We start from the raw sequence: 18,564 nt of genomic DNA, 5'->3' as shown, positions 1-18,564 counted from the left end.
ATTTGCCTCCCACTAAACAGCTGTCAGATTATATAAAAGCCTTCACAGCACTTGACATAACCTGTCAGTCCCACTAAAACTATTTCATAAATTGGATTTTTAGACTAATTGTGGATCCATTTATTAATAAGAATAACTGACCAAAACTGAAACAAATTGAATTATACTAAATATATATTACATGGTACGGTCCAGTTAATTCGATACTTGAATGCACTTCCATGGCTATTTGTTAAGATCATTGTAGTGTCTACTGTGTCTTTATATTTGTCCTCCGCACTGAATATCTCTTGAAAAATATGTGAGGTATTTTTTGATATTTCAGTGAGCAATAATGCACAATGCACAATGAGGTCCGGAGTTAATTAGTTTCTTATCAAGCCTGTCAATCATTAGGTGAAAAACAACTACTTAACAAATCACAGAAACACAGCCTTGATACACCATCAGGTTAGCATATTGTTATGGCTAATATGTTAGCAAACAACTGGGTATTCACGCAACCGGCAGTGGGAAAACCAAAACAATGGGCTACAAGTGGCTAAAAGCTACATACAGCTGCAGAAATTAAGTGTTAATTCTACGGGAGCATGGCAATACTAGCAGCCATTTCACTTTTCAGAGTAATTAGATTAAATTTTAATATTAACAAGACTAAGAGTCTACAGCCACGCTAGTGGGTCTGTGAGGCTGTACATAGGCACAGTGATGCTATAAGGAAAATGCTAATGTCTGCATGTCAACATGTTCACAATGACAATGTGAGCATGTTGATGGTAAGTAGGTATATTGTTTACCATGGTCACCATCTTAGTTTGGAGGATGGCAATGCCATTCATTTTGCAAATATTCAGTCATAAACGAAAGACAAATGAGACAAATTTTGACCTGATGGTGCTGATGAGAATCACCTCTTATTATACGAGTTATTAAAATTCATCCTAGGGTGACATGAATGTCTGCACCAAGTTTCATGGCAATCCATCAAATAGTTTCAATCTGAGCAAAAAAAAAAAATTCAGCCTGCTGGTGGCGCTAGATGAAAAGTCAGGGGATCACCAAAATCAGTAGGATTCATCCTCTGGGAGTCATAAGTGTCTGTACTAAATTTCATGGCAATCCATCGATATTCTGTCTTGTGGATCAACCCAACAACCATCGTTGCCATCCCTAAAGCCAGGCCGCTAGCATGGCTAAAAATATTGTTTAGCAGAGTTTTAAGGAATGGCTAGAAATGGACAGTAAAACTGCTACATCTTTGTTTTTTTGTATCTCTTAACCAGATGGAGTGCAACCTGAAATACTTAGGCATGGTTCTGGTAACCATCAGTAAATCCTGGCTAAAGCCCAAAGGTTGTGGCCCAGACGCTTTAAAGCACCACAACATACGCTAACAATCATTCACATCATTCCTCAATCACTTTTTCCTTTTAGAAGAGTGGCTTTTATATAAGGCTTTTACATCATTTAAATTTTTATGTAAGATTTTGCTGCTTTATTTCTACATTTTACTTTTATGTAACACTTTAATACATGCTTGGAATTTTTATTTTTCATCTATTTGGGTTGTTTTATTGTCTATATATTGTCTTTGTTTTTAACTGTTTATAAAAATTATACATGAACCGAGCCATCTTAGTAACACAATTTCATATGTAGTGTTTCTATCAACAGCAGTTCACAGCCAGAGCATCTTGTCTCCTCTGTACAGAAAAACTGGTTGATGAGAGGAGATACCTGCCACACTGAGAGCTGTCACTGCAATGTTGACAGACCGCTGCCTAATATAGACAAGGCCAAACAAAAGCACAAGGCCTGACGGAACGTCTTGAAATAGAAGGCCTGGTATCAATATGAAGAAACGATATTCTGGTACTGACACCCCAGGGAACGTGAGGTCACAGCACTAACAGCACAAACACTAGAACCTGAGAACACTGTCTGCATGTTTGGTTTACTGGCAGCAGGAGCTATACCTATCTGCGACAAATGTTTGGGAAGTTGTGTCAGGCATTCTCGTGAGGGCCAAATAGTGCAGGCATGCATGTATGCACATAGACTCATACATTTTACAAAAAATGTAACAGTAAAAAGATACTATTCAAAAAGTAAGAGAAAGTTTCCCTAATCAGATAAAGAGGATATTTTTCTGTTTATATATGTGTTAAGTGGTTAATAGGTACATTGCATTGCAAGTGATGCCCCTGATTTTGTAAAACATGGACCACTACAAAGGCTCATAGTCAACCCTTGTCTAAAATATCAACTCTCTCATCAACTAACGACTTTACATAAGCCAGAGTCCCCTCTCCAGCTCATAAACAGCCATATCTGTGGTATCTCCACTGGGAACCATGTGTCTTCATGTCCTGACCTGGCTGAGTCTGCAGACTCAGCCGCCCCCTCCTGTGTAGAGGTTTCCATCACTTCTTTGCTGCTGAAGCCCTTGTAAAAGCACTTTAAGAACCGGGTCATCCAGAGGCAAGTGTTGTTAAAGGGAGAGAAAAATGATTTGCTTTGTTGTGGCAGCATCAGCAGCATGGTCCTGATCAGGTTGTTTTAAAATGTCACCAGCATCTGCATATAACCAGTCACTAAGAATGAAAACGAACACCTCCCCCTATACTCTGTCAACAACGCCTATAAAAATACGATTGAGCAAAGCACTAAGCTCACTGGTGCTTCAGTGGAGCTGATCTGCAGCCAAATCATAAGACTTTACTTGCACTTAGTAGCTCTTAGAACTGTGGGTGCACTGAGAAACTCCCAGACTGAATATGTTAACTGTGTGAATGTAAAGTAAAACAGTGATGAAAAAAGCGAGAATGCTATGCCAGCAAAACCTCCCGCGGGGATAAATTAAACATGTACAGTATCTAAGTGAAGCTTTGTCCCTGCAATATTACATAAATAAACATCATTGTAAAGGAAAATAACAATAAATTTAAACGAAAAATGGTGGATTGCCCACTTCAGGTTTGGAGTGAGTTGGAGTCTTGATCACAAGTGAGGGTAAGACGGACCGGGAGATCCACAGATGATTGGCCAGACGTGCGAAGGTGAGAAAGAAAGCAGGGTTTGAAATTCTCTTTGAAGCTCTCTTTTGTCAGCTTTTTTTTTTAACAACTTCTGTCACTTTTCCCGTATACAACCAGTGCAACACTATGAATACCTTCAGGGTGACTGTCTTAAATATGGGCCATTATCCCCATTTTAAAAAGGAGCATCACGTTGCCTTTTGCCTTGAGACGGTCAGACGACACGCTGTACGAGCTAGTTATTTTTTTGAGCATACTGACACTGTATGGAGCTCAAAGTAGAACCACTGCTCCTTCACACTGAAAGGACTCAGTTACTGTGAGATGGTTTGGGCATCTGATTAGGATGCCTCTTGGATGCCTCCCTCTGGAGGGCACATCCAACTGGGAGGAAACCCCGGGATAAACCCAAAAAACACAGGAGGGCTTATACATCCCCTGTGCCCTGGGAAAGTCTCAGGATCCCTCAGAAAGCGCTGGAGGATGTGGCTGGAAGGGGAACATCTGAGCTACCTTTTTTCGCCTGCTGTCATGGCAACCCAGAGCGAGATAAGCGGAAGAAAATGGCTATATAGCCTAAATTGAGATCACCAGAAAACAAAACTGAATCAATCAGGCTCAGATCTGTGTTACACGTTAGTTCCATTACTTGCTGTGTCGTTGTTCGCTCTATATCATGGTATTTGTCGTGGTATTGGATTTCTCCAGAATCGCATACTCCACCTTTAATACCTGTGACTTTTCACAATTATGCTGAGCTAGTTCTTCTGGGCAACATTAGCATTACCGTGCCAACAGAGGATGCAAACTGTCATGACACTCTCAATAAAAGACTGAAAATAAAATACTCAGTCAGAGGAGGCTAGCTTTCATACCAGTGGACATGTTAGTATGTTAGCATATGTTAGCATTATGAAAGGCCGAGAAGAATTCGGTTATTCATTTTTGAGGTATCTTGAGTCATACAGTAAAGTGTTGGAAACACGAATCTATCGAGCTATACTTGTCATGATCTTTTACTCAGGACAAGTGTTGGACTGACAGACGGTCGATTAGTCTGACAGACATACCAACACCACCATCACAAGTGCCACATCTTTAGCATTGCTAAACCTTCTGACTTAAGGCTACACTTGCAGATTCACTGTTATGTATATTAATTCAGATGGCCAACTTGTTTTTATTTAACTCTATTTAATTCAAATGTAATGCATTTATCTAAATCTATATTAAATCTATCTATTTTAAGTATGTGTTAAGTTGATGCCTCTGTATCTGTTTTGGTCACTTCCTGGGGAAAAGGTTTGCTGTAAGACAAGTGTTACTGAAATCAAGTTTATCTTACAGTACTTTTTTTGTGGCATCCCATGACTGTTTAATGAATGTCGCATGTCACCTGTTAATAAGGGTCCCAAACAGCAGCCGGATGGTCCTCTGAATGTTTTCGGTGCACAGCCAGCTCCACTGCTTCTTCATCAGAAGACACAGGATGTTCAGAGCCACCTCAGCCAGCGCCGTCTCAGATGCTGTGCCCACAACATGCAGGACACACACAAAAACACAACTCACTATGACATACTACAAGATAATTACTGTGTGTAAATGATACTGTACTGTATGTTGGTTTAGCATGCACAAGTAGCATCTGACAGACAGATGGATCTGTAGAGGGACATGTATGTATGTATGTATATCTGAAACCAAACATTATAATCTGTTTCAGAGAAATGCATTTCCTCTGTGTGCATCTGATGAACACGTAGGTCCAGTAATCACATCAGCACTCCACATCATGCATTTATTAACACTGCCCTCATGTGGTTAGACCTAGATACTGCTGGTTCTGCTGAGTGGGACTTTTTATTCTCGCACTCTAAAATCTACTAGTTTATACTACATCTGCATGTACTGTTTGTTAGTCAAGGAAGTCTTTTGGTTAGCACAATCATTTCAATGCTATCTGCAGGATATATTTAAGTTTATGTGTATTAAGAGTGAAAAGTCCCATCAGAAAACATCTTGATGGCATCAAAAGTCAACAGGCCACCTAAAATCCTCTGAGAATCAAACAAAAACCTCTCTATAGTCTTGAATGGTGGCTGTCAAAGGTTTGCAGTTTTATCCTTTACAGACATTTGATGCTTTTTTCCACTGTGAAAACTGGTACTGGAATCCACGATAACTGTGGACATGAATTAAAGATGACCACAGCCAGCAGCGTAGTACTGGGGGGAAAAATGGGCCTGAGTATACAGGGCCCTCATGTGAGGACAGCCACATGTGCTACGCCCCTGACAACAGCTGGCGTGCTCCGTGACAAAACTACAAACGTTTTACAACCACCTCTCAAGTCCACAAAGGGTGAATGAATACTGAAAAGATTGATTTTGAGAAGAACCACTTTAAAAAGAGCATGAGGTAGATAACTACAAAAATGCAAACACATACACTGAGTAACCCGTTCACTGACAGCTCTCTGCAGTAACTTAATTTATTAAACGTCAGGTACACAAGACACACAGTTTTCTTAATCAGTGTAAGGGTATAACTCGTCCAACACAGATAGGGAACTTATTTGACCTGGGTGAGCTTCTAATTTTTTTACAACAGCAGGAAAATATCACTGACTGTGAGCAGAATGAAAATATCATTACTTGTAACAGTGACTTCTTCTGAAGCCAAAATAATTTAATCAAATTCTAACTAAAAATGAAGCTAATCAGTAACATTTAAACACTCTCAATGTGTAAGGAAAACATGTGTGCTCTCCCACTGCCTGTCTCCTCAATATGCAGTCAGTCCTAATGCTCTGCCAATAAATAAATAGATCCATAAATAAACAAATGGTTGTTGCAGTGTCATACACATTACTAATGTTCTTTAAATATTTTAGTAATATGATAAATATGGTAGAGAGTCGGGGAGAAACCTGATTACTGACTATGTTGCTATGCTAACATAGGTAACAAGGTTATTGCTGTGAACCCGGTTAACTGAATTTGCTTTTCAAGTCAAGTAAGGCAGGTTTTCTTCCTTTAACTTGATTCTCCCAATCAGATTTCTTTTGTGTATGTTAACTCAGCTTCTTGGGGGGCAAATCAGCTGCAAAGCATGTAAACAACCATGTAATCAATCAAACTACTGCCTTAATCTGTTTGAAGTATTTAGTTCAGATTACCGTGGATCACTGAACACACTCTTACAGTGTAAAATGTCCACTTTTGGCACAAAACATATCCACGTTTCCTGGCCACTTTATTAGGTACGCCTTTACAATCTAATGCAATAATGGAGTACAACAGCTCAGCCACATATTTTACTTTAATTAATATAACTTTATGTTTATCATTGAGGTCATAGTCAGTGGTGGTGGTGTACTGGACTGCATTATATTGAAACGTGTTTCTAATATTCTTCCCCCCTCGTGTTTGTAAATGGGGTGGGCAAAGCGTCAGAAATACCTCTCAATATAATGCAGTCCAGTTCAACACCACTGCAAAGTACAACCTCAATAACAAACATATAGTTAAAGTCATACCTTGCTGACGGTGTCAATCAAAACTGAATATTATTATCTTTGCAAGCTCTTGTATTGGACTGCATTAGATTTTACATAACAAAGTGGCTACTGAGCGTAAATCAGTGCACGATTGTTGCCAGGATATAAGCAAAAAAATGGAGGTGGCCTTTCAGAAGTAAAGACAGGTCATAATAATTAGAAGCTGTACAAGCAACTGGATAGCTAAATTGTAATTGTATTTTACTTTGGAAACCATCTATCTGTATTTATGTGGTTTTCTCCCCTCTGAAATTTCCAGAAGGTCATTTAAAGGTTTTCAATTTCAACAACAGGATTTTTTTTTTTTTTCAGGCTGACAAATTCAAATAGAGATGTCCAGGGGTTTCCAGCCATGTGTCTGTACTTCTCTTTCTTGGATCAACTTGAATATAGTGTTTTGAAATGACCTTCTGCAAAGAGGGAAATTCAAACCACATAAACGTAAAAAGATGACTGTAAATGCCCCGTTTGAAACATCAAAGTATTCTGATATCTATATCTGCTGTGAAAGTAGCATATTAGTACTCTGAGTGAACTGTCAGTCTGATAACTTTTAAAGTGGAAGATTTCAGGGTCTGGTCTGAACTAGGCGCTTCATTCACCCTTCATTCACCCTGACTGTCTGGAAAAACACGACAGTCCTTAAAAAGACAATGACCAGATGCCTAACAAGACAGAAATGCAATTTGGATTAAATTATAAAAGGGAATGTCTCATTCCAATGTCAAGCAAATGCAGAAATAGTTTCCATATGATGTTAATGAGATCATCTATTTTTCCTATGGTGATTCCCTGTGATGGACAAAGATGGAGCAGTGAGAGTACCTGATGCAACATGGTGGATGGTGAGAGACATTCTAGTTAAGAGTTAAGGACAGCTAACAGTTAATGATGGGTTAGGGCTAACACTAGGCATGGGTCCCTTCATCGGGCTGAATATGACCAGTGTTTAAAATAAAATAAAAAATATTCAGAGCAAAACCAGGCAAAGAATTTTGAAACTTAAATAAACTGAGCTCTGGGAATTAAAAAAAAATGCTTTTAACAACACACTTTACAGAAAAATAGAGAATCTGCCACTGTAAATTTGGGCACTAACAGGTGCACGAAGCAGCAACCCCATTTCAACACTTGCTTTGCACATAAATCAATTAACACAAATTAACTTATGGTCTAACACAGTGGTTCCCAAAGTGGCCCGGCAAAGGGTGTCGCAAGATGAATCATATCATGGTTCATGAAAGGAAAAAAGCAATCAATTTTAAAATCACTGTAATAAAAACTTTAATATCCAGTTACGCTGCAGCTAATGACACGACGACTCACAGTTGTCATAGTAACACAGCACGCTTTCTGGCTCAGGAGTTTTTCCAGCGCTCAGCATTCAGAAAAATAGTGACATCAGAGCAAGCAATGGAAAGATTTGAAAGCTCAAAGAAATGCTGATACATCTCAGCCCTCAACACAGTCTGACAGGACTGAACCTGAGCCCACCAACAAAACTAAAATCAGACTCACTACTTGGCTAACGGCTTAACGGACAGGTTTTGGCTGCCTGTGGAAGACGGATATCCATCATTATCCGATAGCACGGTCACTGTGGTATTGTGCGTTCCCAGCATCATATAAATGTGGCTCTCTCATCCCCGGTACACATGAAAACGCCACAGGAAAGAGCCTGTCAGTGGAGTCAGAGCTGCACGTTGTGCTCTCTCTCCCCACATCAACAGCAGGCTCACATGTCCCATTAAAACGCCTGCAACCTCTTTTTGTTTGTTTTGTTTATTTGTCCTTGTACACCTTAAATATAAGCTCATTTTAATTTTGAAAAAAATGAAAGAAATACATTTAACATATTAGCGTATTTCATTGTATTGATTGTTTATGTCAGTTAGTTATTTATCTAAAGCTGCGGAGCACCTGTTGGCTGATTGAGAATGGGCCTATGTTATTTAACATAATACTGACATAATAATAATATTAAATCTGAAACTCATCTGTTTACATACGCATTGTTCACAGGTGAGGGTAAAAAGGACTGTGAGATGGACGGGTGGACTGGTGCGGCGTCAGCAGTAATGCGGACGTTGTGCTGGACCGTTGTGGTGAACAGGGAGCTGAACAACTGAAGCAGTGAAGTGTAGTTCCATCCACTTCACTGTTAAACCACAAAATTACATAGAATTACATTACAAAAGTGAATGGGGCATTAATGGAAGCTTTTAGGTCTGGAAAGGAAAAATAAAAGATTGTTACACTAAGTCATATTTCTGTGTTTTTGTCTCTTCAGCCACAGCACCATGCCAAGGGTTGCCAAAACACGCACCCCGTCTGGCGAATCTGATGAGTGACTGGAATTTGGAACAAGCTGGATGCGATCAGATAGTCCCGCTGTAATCATGGTGAGATACTAAATGGAAAGTGGTAGAGTTAAGCAAACAGGAAAGCAGGAAGACACAAGTGAGTCAGTGAGTTGGTCAGACACAAAGGAAAACGAAAGCAGACAAGCCAGGGTGAGTCAGACGAGCAGACGGGATGATTGCAGAGATAATGATGTGGGGCTAGGAGGCTAAAATTCAAGTTCACAATTGGATTTCAGCTAAATAAAATATTTGATTAAATCCATTTAAGATTATCCATCTAACTGTACTACCCACTCTCTTTGTAATATAAGCTCATAGTATATATAAGCTGCTAGTGCCAACACTGGTAAGATGTTTCCTCCACTAGTCTAGACAGAAGCCAAGTTCTTGTGAAGCCATCAAAGAGTTTACAGATATTAGAATTGGTCCTGATCCACTAGGTCCAGCAGACCACGAGCAGTAACTGTGCTGCATGTGATGCTGTGTCGGCAGTTGGGTGTGACAGTGGGTGATGGCGGGTTTATTTTGTTATCGCTGCGCTTTGAAGTCAGTCCTTCGATGCCTTTAAACTTAACTACGGCAGCTTTGAGACATGTACCAACTAGGTAACCGGACTGAACTTGACATCAAGCAGAGTGAATACTAAATCTCACAATGCATCCCCTTGCCCCGTTCTTACCAGGTTCCTGACTGTGCTCTCCTCTCAAGCTGTCATCCAGATAGCACCCGAATTCTCTCACTACTGGACTGTCCTCCCTCTCTGGCTCGGCTCTGATGGCCCGTTTTTCTTGTTCAGTGATAAAGGCTTGCAAATCTCCCAAAGACATCCCGTTAAACACCTTTGAGAGCAGAGAGGAGAAGGTAGAAAAACCAGGAAAAACTTGAATCATCTCTAAAAGGGTCATTGAATTACTGGAGCAGCAACTATCAGTAGTGCATGTCAAATTTGAATGTAAGTGACTTACTGTGCTAGTTTGCTCACAACTGAACAAAACCGCTGGTCTCATGTCAGAGCCGTTCATAAAGGGGATGTTTTTACTGGAGAACTTCAGACGAGACCTGGCATCATACAAACAAATTAACATGCACACACAGATACACACACACACACACGAAAAACCCAACTCTATCACTCATCATTGTGCAATAATTAAAACTGCATTAAGAATGATGAACCATGAGTCCAATTTCACATTTTAGCAATCATCATGTACAGTATGATAAAATAGGTCATACGTTATAATACACAACCCTCTCGTCTACATGTATAACAAATGCAGAGGTTCACGCTGTGCCCCCAGATCCTAGCCCCCTCCATGCAGGTCATGCTCCCTCACAGGCTTCCCACCCACAAACACGGCCACTATTTGAGTTTCAAAGTTCATTCTGCTTTGAAACTACACTTATGCCAGTATGGGCGAGGAAAAATTCCATGACAACTGGGCAAACTCCATCTGGAGATGAAGTTCATGTGATACTATCTGAAGCTCCAGAACAGCAACTAAATGGATCTTGAGGTTTTGTCAACTGCCAATATTGTTCATAAAAACACATGGCCAAACCGGCAGCATCGCTACCGGGGATTAAAATTGGCTCTCATAGTTGGGCAAGTGCTAAGGGCGCAGAGGTGAAACAATGGCAAAAAGGCTGGCCACTTGTGCAACACCTCCCACCCCAACAGGAAGTGTCTGTTGATTCTCTGTATGGGTTTGTGTTTTCGGCATATATGTGGATAAACATTGGTCTGGATCTCTGGAGTCATACTTGCTCTTCTTGTCAGCACTTATTTTCCCTCCGTCCACCTCTCCCTCATTATCCTCTGTTGGGCTCTGAGGTTCTGAACGAGGAAACGCTGTCTTCAGGGTGTCCACAATGGCATTCACCACAATCTAAACACAAAAACACACATGTTGCATTACAAACTCACTATCAACCCAATAGAGGCTTAGGCATAATTATCTTACAAATACACATAATTGTACAACCATCAAAAAACATATTATATTTTGCGTTTATGACATTGCATCACAGTCTTATTATAGTAATTACCCAGCACATACAATGTGCTTATCATAAAGTCAAGTATTATTCAGTTGTGCCATAATGAAATATTCAGGATCAAACCTTGTCTATGCGTGAGACAATAAAAGGTTTCTTGACAAATGCGATCCTGGCGTCTGTATTGAGAGCCAGAAACTCCTGCATCTCTTCACTGTTGGCTATTTCAGAGATGGCGCAGAGTTGCTGAAAAAGAGGACAGATTGCTGGTCTACAACCTTAGAGATCAAAAACAACGTAAAATGTTACATTGGGCCGACAAATACTAAATATAATGTAATAAAATATCAATCCACTAACCTTTAGAAAGGTCTCCAGAAGTCCTTTCCTGGCCTCGATCTTCTCACTGTCCATGTTTCCAAACGGCATGTCTGGAAATATTTTCTTTGGACCTTTCACACCTGAAATACAGTCAGAAAAATCAGATTACAATAAAATCCTTGATGTTAGCTCAAGTACCAAACGTCAATCAAACCGGATCTTTTAAGCAATGGCCAAGAATTCAACAGCAAATCCAGGTCTGTTTGTATGCCATGATGGATTTCTCCAAGCCAGACAAAAGCTAACTAGGCCACTGTGCACACTGGTTGCTCCAAATAGCAGCACAGGGTTTCAGCAAGCTGATCCAGAGTCCATCCTTCCTACCTTTGATGAGTTTCCGTAGTTCAGTTTTTTCTTCCAGCCGTGTTTGCAGGTTGAGGAACTCGCTGTATCGTCTGTTGACCATGTGATAGGCTACTGGCTGAATGGGTGATGGATTCTCACAACCTGATGGTACAACTTCAGCATCCTCGGAGCCTGGCTGGATGCTTCCTGGGTTCTCACAGCCCATCGCTGTCTCATACTGAAAACCAACACAAGTATAAGGCTCGCCATCTTTTGCAGATACCTGTCATAATTTATATTGTGTGTAACATTGCTGTTTGTGACACAGTTTGTAAAATGTCTTATGGTCTGATACCGATATTTGTGTATTTAAGCTACTGTCAGTTAATATATCATTGTACCAATATTCGCTATTGTTCAATTTTGCCATTTTCATGCCAAACAATGATACTTTTTTCATTTTGAAAATGGGATACACAAACTCTCCATTGAAACCAATGATAGTTGGTTGATAATGATTAAACAGTTTTGGGTTCAATACTGTATGTCCAAAATGTCAACATTAGAAATCAATCCTGATATGAACGGGTGTCCTGTTTTCCTACTAACTTTAAAGTGTTACAATTACATAAAAAAAGATTACGTTAAAGCTCTGAAGAAATAAACACAACCTTTCTTACTCCTTTTATTTTAATCTAGAAAATAATCTATTATTAAATGAATAATAAAATTCATATATTATAAGATATGAGGAATTAATATAATTAATAAAATAACTAATTTCACTGCTGCATCTTCCTAAAATCACTCTGTTTGCTAAAAACTTGCTAGCGCTATATTAGCTTTACAGCAAAGCAGACTACTAGGCTAACCATGCTGGCTAGCCTCAGCTAGGTAATTTAGCTTTTTCGCTCCAATACTCGATATGATGAATTAATATAGATGTGATTAAACGATTACTTGATCAAAATTAATTGCCAAATATTTTGATAACTCAATATCGTTTCAGTCTTTTTTCAAAAATGTCAAGATTTCACTGGTTTCAGGGTGTCAAATGTGAGGACTTGATGCTAATGACTAATGGTCAGCTAAAACAAGCAATTTAAATATGTCACCCTAGGCTCAGGAACACTTGTATGGGCATTTTTCACAATTTTCTTACAGTCTTCTACTTCACTGCCTTTGTTGGAGCATTGCTGTGTTTGCTAGCGCATTTCCGCCAACAACTGCCAATCAATAGAATAGCCTAAAACCATCAACAGGATGTGAATCCTGACACCCACGTGCCCACGTGCTTGCTCTTGTTCATGTGCGTCCTCGTGCACATGAACAATGATGACAAAACGGGACCCTATCATGAAAACATTGCTCCATAGTGCTACTAGTAGTAACTTTTAAAGTTGTCTTTGAGAATCTCTGTGGGTTGTAATCTTTGGGCCTTACATGAGCCTAGTGCACACCACAGAACAACCGGATTAAAGAGATAATAATGCTGATGTGCTGCACCTGGAAAAGTACAGTATCACACATGAACAAAATAATGAATAATGAACAGAGGAAGGAGAAACACATTATGTCATCTCCTTACTTTGATAGTGTAAAGAGTGTAGGGGTGTGAGCCAGTGCCGCGGTGTTCCTTAGCTGTGATGGTGCCAGTGATGCGGAGGTTCTGGATGATGACTGGTCCATCAGGGCTGCTGAGGGGCTCAAAACTGAACGACGGCATGGGGGAGGAGCCCTGCAACGGACTGACTTCAGTCAGCTCATTGGGGTTCCCCAGCCCAGTTTGTTCTACACCCAGAAGGAGCTCTCTGGCTGGGTTTACTGAAGGGGAACTGCCCTCCCTCTCCAGGTCCTGGAGGCTGCTGATAGTAGGAGTCCCCTCTGCTGTCCTGACTGATGAGGGACCGCAGCCATTAGGATGCTCTACTGGTTCTGAATTCACCAGGACTTTAGGGCAGCAGCCATCCACTGGGCTGGGGCACACATCCTCCAGGTCCATACCATTATTCTTCTCATCAGACATGGCACATTCTTTCTGTCTGTCATACAGGCCCTCCTCTTGGCCTATCATGACCAGGGATTCAATGCAACTTTGTTTATAGTCAGACACAGGAGAATCCAGGTCAGAGTCATTTTCCTGATAAAATGGGTTTGACTTGCTTCCTCTCATGTAATGCCTTAAGAAGGGTAGAGTAGGCTCTTCTTCTTCAGTGTTGTTCTGCGGACAGTCCACCTCCTCAGAGTCAATCACATCATAGGCAGCGAGCTCAGGTGTTGTCTCCGTGTCATTGACCATATCGGTCTCGGCTCTTAGTGGATCTTCATTATTCTTTTGAGGTACGTATGTTGTCTCTTGTAGTGGAGCGAGCTCTGACTGAGCAGGTGGCTGTGGAAGTGGTGGTGATGAAGTCAGCGGCTCTGTTGTAATTGGCTCCTGTGGTTTGCTGGACTTGCCAAATATTTCGATCAAGAGACTGTTTAACCAGTCAGGGTCAGACAGTTTAGCAATGAGAGGGAGCAAAACGTTGCAGGTGATGAGCTCTCCGACAACGAACCGTCCGGTGCAGGTCTCCAAGTGGGGCGATGGCACCAAAACATGCAGCAACAAATCTACAACTGCTCTGGTGTAGTTTACTTCCACTGTGTCGCTGGTCATGGCAAGATGAGGCGCGGTAACCCTGGAATACGCTTTCCACAACTGCTCGCTCTCGCCGCTCCACAGAGGCGTTTGCTGCTCGGTCACCAGCTCCTTGGCTCTGCTGTAGTCCTGCAGGTGGCAGCCGAACAGATCCAGGATCCTCTGCGTCAGCTCCTGCAGTGATACAAAAAAGGACATATGTCCATTTAAAATCCACTTGTGGTTTTTAAAATTTAAATGTGAATTTAGTTCTTTCACAAGCAACATACTGAAATATCCATAAGCAGAAGGCATGGGACCAAGCAATATACTGTCAATGTGAGGGCTTGTTAAGGTGAAATCTCTTTTTTCTCCTCATTATGTTTTTTTATTTTTCATAGAGATTTTTTTAATTGTTTTTCAGAGGTCTATATTACAGTGGCCGACAAGGGCAAACGCACTGCAACTTGAGAAAACCTGCAAATAGACAGAACACAAGCAAATTACAAAAACATCTTCATTAATTTGACAACACATGCTGCAAAACACACAAAACAACCAAATACGCGAATGTGCTGCAAACACAAAATGACAACAGAAGTGTTTCCGCAGGACGCTAAAAACGTTTGTGACTCACAAAGTCGGGTCCGTATCATCTATTCATGGTTATTTCGTTTTGTACTGTTTCTCCACTTTGCGCATCTGATCTGCAGCGTGCACTTACCTCGCGGGAGCACATAGATTCCAATAAAAAGTTTGTAAAGCATTTTTGAAACTGAAAATTAAGGTAAATTTGAAGGAATTTGAAAAAAATGATGGAAAACTACTGTTAATGCTAGTGAGCAGGAGTGACCAAGTGCACATAAATAGCGTTTCTTATAGTCTGCAAGGTTCCCTGCGTTAAACCCCGATCGTCAAAGCAGCTTCATTAGTGATTTAATCCCTGTAATCATTTGGGGATGTCTTTCCAAAACATAGCTTAGGTTATCTCTTTATCATTACAATGCTTGGCCTTCTGTATCCTATACGTTTAGGATATTTCTGGTCTAATAATGCCTATATGATTATCATGCAGGCTACAGGTCGTCTGTCAACACTGGAGGTAGGATAGTGAAGGTTAATATATGTCATAAACATAAAATCTCCTCACAAATCATTCAAATTACTGATAGAATTCCACTTTTTTGCTCTGCGGGATCTTGCGAGGTACATGCAGCGGCCACTTTGAGCGCATGCGCAGAGTAGAGCAGTAGCAGAAACCCACAACATGAACGGATGATACATGGACCCACAACAAGCCGTGTTCAGCACTTTTTTGTGTCCTCGGGAAACACTTCTGTCGATGTTTTGTGTGTCTGCAGCACGTTTCCGTATTTAGTTGTGTTGTGTGTATTTGCAGTCAAATTGATCTGGATGTTCTTTTCATTTGCTTGTGTTTTCTTAAGTTGCAGTGTGTTTGCCCTTGTCAGCCACCTTATATCTTTAGGCACTAGGACGAATTGAGTTCAGAGCTGCTTATGCTACTTAATTTATTTATTGATCTATTTATTACAGAATTTCATTGTCTCTATGTAATCTCCTCAATATTCTATATTTTATTTTGAGGTCATAAGTTGGGGGTTGGAGGTTGGCATTGGGGGTAGGGTAAAGTCACCAGGGTGGCAATCAACACAACATATATGTTGATATAAGGTTATACTAAATCGTCTTGCTGCACCTGCACAGTGTGTATGGGTAACGGATGCAGTAAAAGCAATAAAAATCTGATCCCAAAAACAAATAATGAAATCTGTGGTGGCTTACAAGAAAGCATAACTGGGGTTCCCATCACGACTTGATACAAAATAAAGAACTGTTCCATTTTTTTCCAAACTATAAGCCTTTGCATACCAAGTCAATTATTTTCATGCGAAAATATTACATTGAAATCGCTGCCTATAGGACAGTAGTTCTGAAACTCAAGATGATTTAATAAGATGATCTAAGGGATACGAAAATTACACAAGATGATTTTCTTTCACTTTCTTCTTCCAATTTTTACTTTTTTCTTGTAAAATATTGGAGACTTTTAGCTCTGAGGGCCTCTAAAAATCCTTAAAATAAGACTGAGAGGGAAAAATCCCTTTTTAGTTGAACTGATCACAGCTCATGTCCACAGTGAGGCAACAACCTGTGATGAGTGGTCACAAGCTAAACAGGTGGGGAATGACTGCCATAGGCAGAACGGACAGATTTGGCCTTGTGCATCTGCTTTCAGCCTGCCGCAAGTTTTAAATCATTGTCTTATTTTAAAAAGCCGACCATAACCCGGTTACACAAATTGCTGGCAAGCACACGACAGCACTCTGCAAAAGCTCCCAACACTGATGTCTTCAAATCAAAGTACCTTCCTGTCGACCTGTCTGGCACGTATTTTCAGCTCCATGGCCATAGAGATCATGGCCTGTCGAACCTCCGTTTCAAAACCACTCTCAGAGGACACAGTGGAATACCAGGAGGTGACAAAGTCCCTAATGATTTTCCTCACTGTGTTGTGGATCTCCCGATCCAAGTGATGTTCATCCTCCACAGACGGTGGAACCTTAAATTTAGCAATGACAAAATAGGTGTAAATTAAGTGATCTTGGAATTAGATATGGGCCCCCCTTTCCCAAAAGCAAGCAAGGCTAAGAATAGTCCAGTAAACCCAATAAAACCTTTATAACCATGTCTACAAATGAAAACTAACACTGGAACTGTAAACCACAGCTAAATGTACATTTACCTGCTCCAGGGTGATAAACCTCTCCAGGTGAACCACACTGTTGGACTCCAGGACGGCCTGCGAGCCAAGCCAGCCACCGAGCACCACCAGCAGGCTGGTGAACACGCACAGCAGCCAGATGTTGACCAGCAGGTGGAAGAGCACCAGCCACGCCAACACCACACCAAAGCCCAGCAAGCTCCTCTGTCCCAACACCTCAGCCATGGCACTGTGGGGGTTACTGTCTGGCTTGACACCCTCGGGAAGAGATGTGGAGATCATGCATGCCAGAGCAATATCACACCTTAAAAAACTAAACCAATGGAGAATTAAGATTAGGTGTGACATTCAAAACAGACTGAGAAGTTGCATGGATGTCATGGATGTCATGCATGTGATGAATGTGATCAATATGAATTAAAGAGGATGAATGCATGTTCAGATTAACCAGCAAGGGGGGGGGCCATGGGCAAAAATGAATTGTTGGGCCCCTACTGACCGCTTTTCCTCAAACTCTTTGTGTATGTATCCTGGTGCTGCAATTATCGTTGAGGACATTACAGGGAGCAGTCTACACCTGGCAGCTTAGTTATACAGTATTTTGTCTAAGGCCCCAGAAACCAACCACTAATTATGCTTGCTTACTTATGTGTCTGTGTAGTTTAATTAAAGACAGATGTATTTAGGAATATGCGACATAAACACAATATGAGCTAAACTATTAAGGTATTAAAACTGGATTTTTATACATTACGTGTTATTAAACACTGCTTAATTTTACCGTAACTGCTGTTGACTTCATTAATGATAAACAACTAATTTAATTGGACACAATTTGCAAAGCCAAAACATATTTATGCTAACTGTTAGCTGCTAACGTTTGTTTGCAGGATCACGATGTCTCGACAGTAAACGAACGTTTACTAGCTTGAACATCTACCCAGCCAGTGGTCATTCCCACTATTATTATTTGTTTATCAGTTCTAGTCATCTCCACCAGCTAGGTAACGTGTTTGACTAACGTTAGCCCTGATGCATAACGTTACCGTTATCTGCTCTGGTGAGAAAACACGACACCAAACCCCGCTCAGAAATTCGACAATTTACTGTTTATTTGTTGCACGACACGTATACGCCCGATAAACATGGATTTAAGAGCTCATTGACTTCAGTACATTCAATAGAAGAACATTCGGCATACGGGTTATTCGACGTGTAGCAATATATTTCAACACGATATCTAATTTATGATGAAGTTGACGTTGTAGCTCTGTCTCCACCCGTCACTGTTAATGTGAAGAAGACTAGAAATGAAAGGCGAGGGGATACAAATCGAAATATTAATGACATAATTGCTTTTTCATGTACTACATTAATACCGAAATGAAGAGAAAAACCTAGCAATTTATTTGAGGTCTTCAGTAACGCCCTGTGATGTGTCACTCTTTGCCAATCAGCATACCTACTTTAAATAGCTAAATATTTGGCTAGAGGTGTGTAGCGTTAGGCTAGGACCCAAAGATTGAGGTACCATTAGCCAGCTACAACTTTACAGAACACATCGCGGGTACATGTAA

At 40.6% G+C, this 18,564-nt stretch overlaps 1 protein-coding gene across 2 annotated transcripts in view; it reads right to left on the bottom strand.

The window, feature by feature from the left end:
• snx19b (sorting nexin 19b) overlaps nucleotides 1-18,564 on the bottom strand; it is a 53,501-nt gene that overhangs the window by 34,745 nt on the left and 192 nt on the right. For both annotated transcript variants that reach the window (XM_044203721.1, XM_044203722.1), the window contains exons 2-11: nucleotides 17,009-17,300; nucleotides 16,631-16,825; nucleotides 13,213-14,439; nucleotides 11,664-11,862; nucleotides 11,319-11,419; nucleotides 11,085-11,204; nucleotides 10,725-10,849; nucleotides 9,926-10,019; nucleotides 9,640-9,799; nucleotides 4,435-4,564 (exon numbers count right to left, since the gene is read on the bottom strand). In XM_044203721.1, the coding sequence (XP_044059656.1) occupies nucleotides 4,435-4,564; nucleotides 9,640-9,799; nucleotides 9,926-10,019; nucleotides 10,725-10,849; nucleotides 11,085-11,204; nucleotides 11,319-11,419; nucleotides 11,664-11,862; nucleotides 13,213-14,439; nucleotides 16,631-16,825; nucleotides 17,009-17,269 (2,612 nt within the window). In that variant the 5' untranslated portion in view covers nucleotides 17,270-17,300. The remainder of the gene's footprint in view (nucleotides 1-4,434; nucleotides 4,565-9,639; nucleotides 9,800-9,925; nucleotides 10,020-10,724; nucleotides 10,850-11,084; nucleotides 11,205-11,318; nucleotides 11,420-11,663; nucleotides 11,863-13,212; nucleotides 14,440-16,630; nucleotides 16,826-17,008; nucleotides 17,301-18,564) is intronic.

Source organism: Siniperca chuatsi, linkage group LG7, assembly GCF_020085105.1.
Source record: "Siniperca chuatsi isolate FFG_IHB_CAS linkage group LG7, ASM2008510v1, whole genome shotgun sequence".
Classification (NCBI taxonomy): Eukaryota; Metazoa; Chordata; class Actinopteri; order Centrarchiformes; family Sinipercidae; genus Siniperca; species Siniperca chuatsi.
The sequence above is the reverse complement of the archived record's forward strand: the minus strand, read 5'-3'. Positions and strand labels throughout refer to the sequence as shown.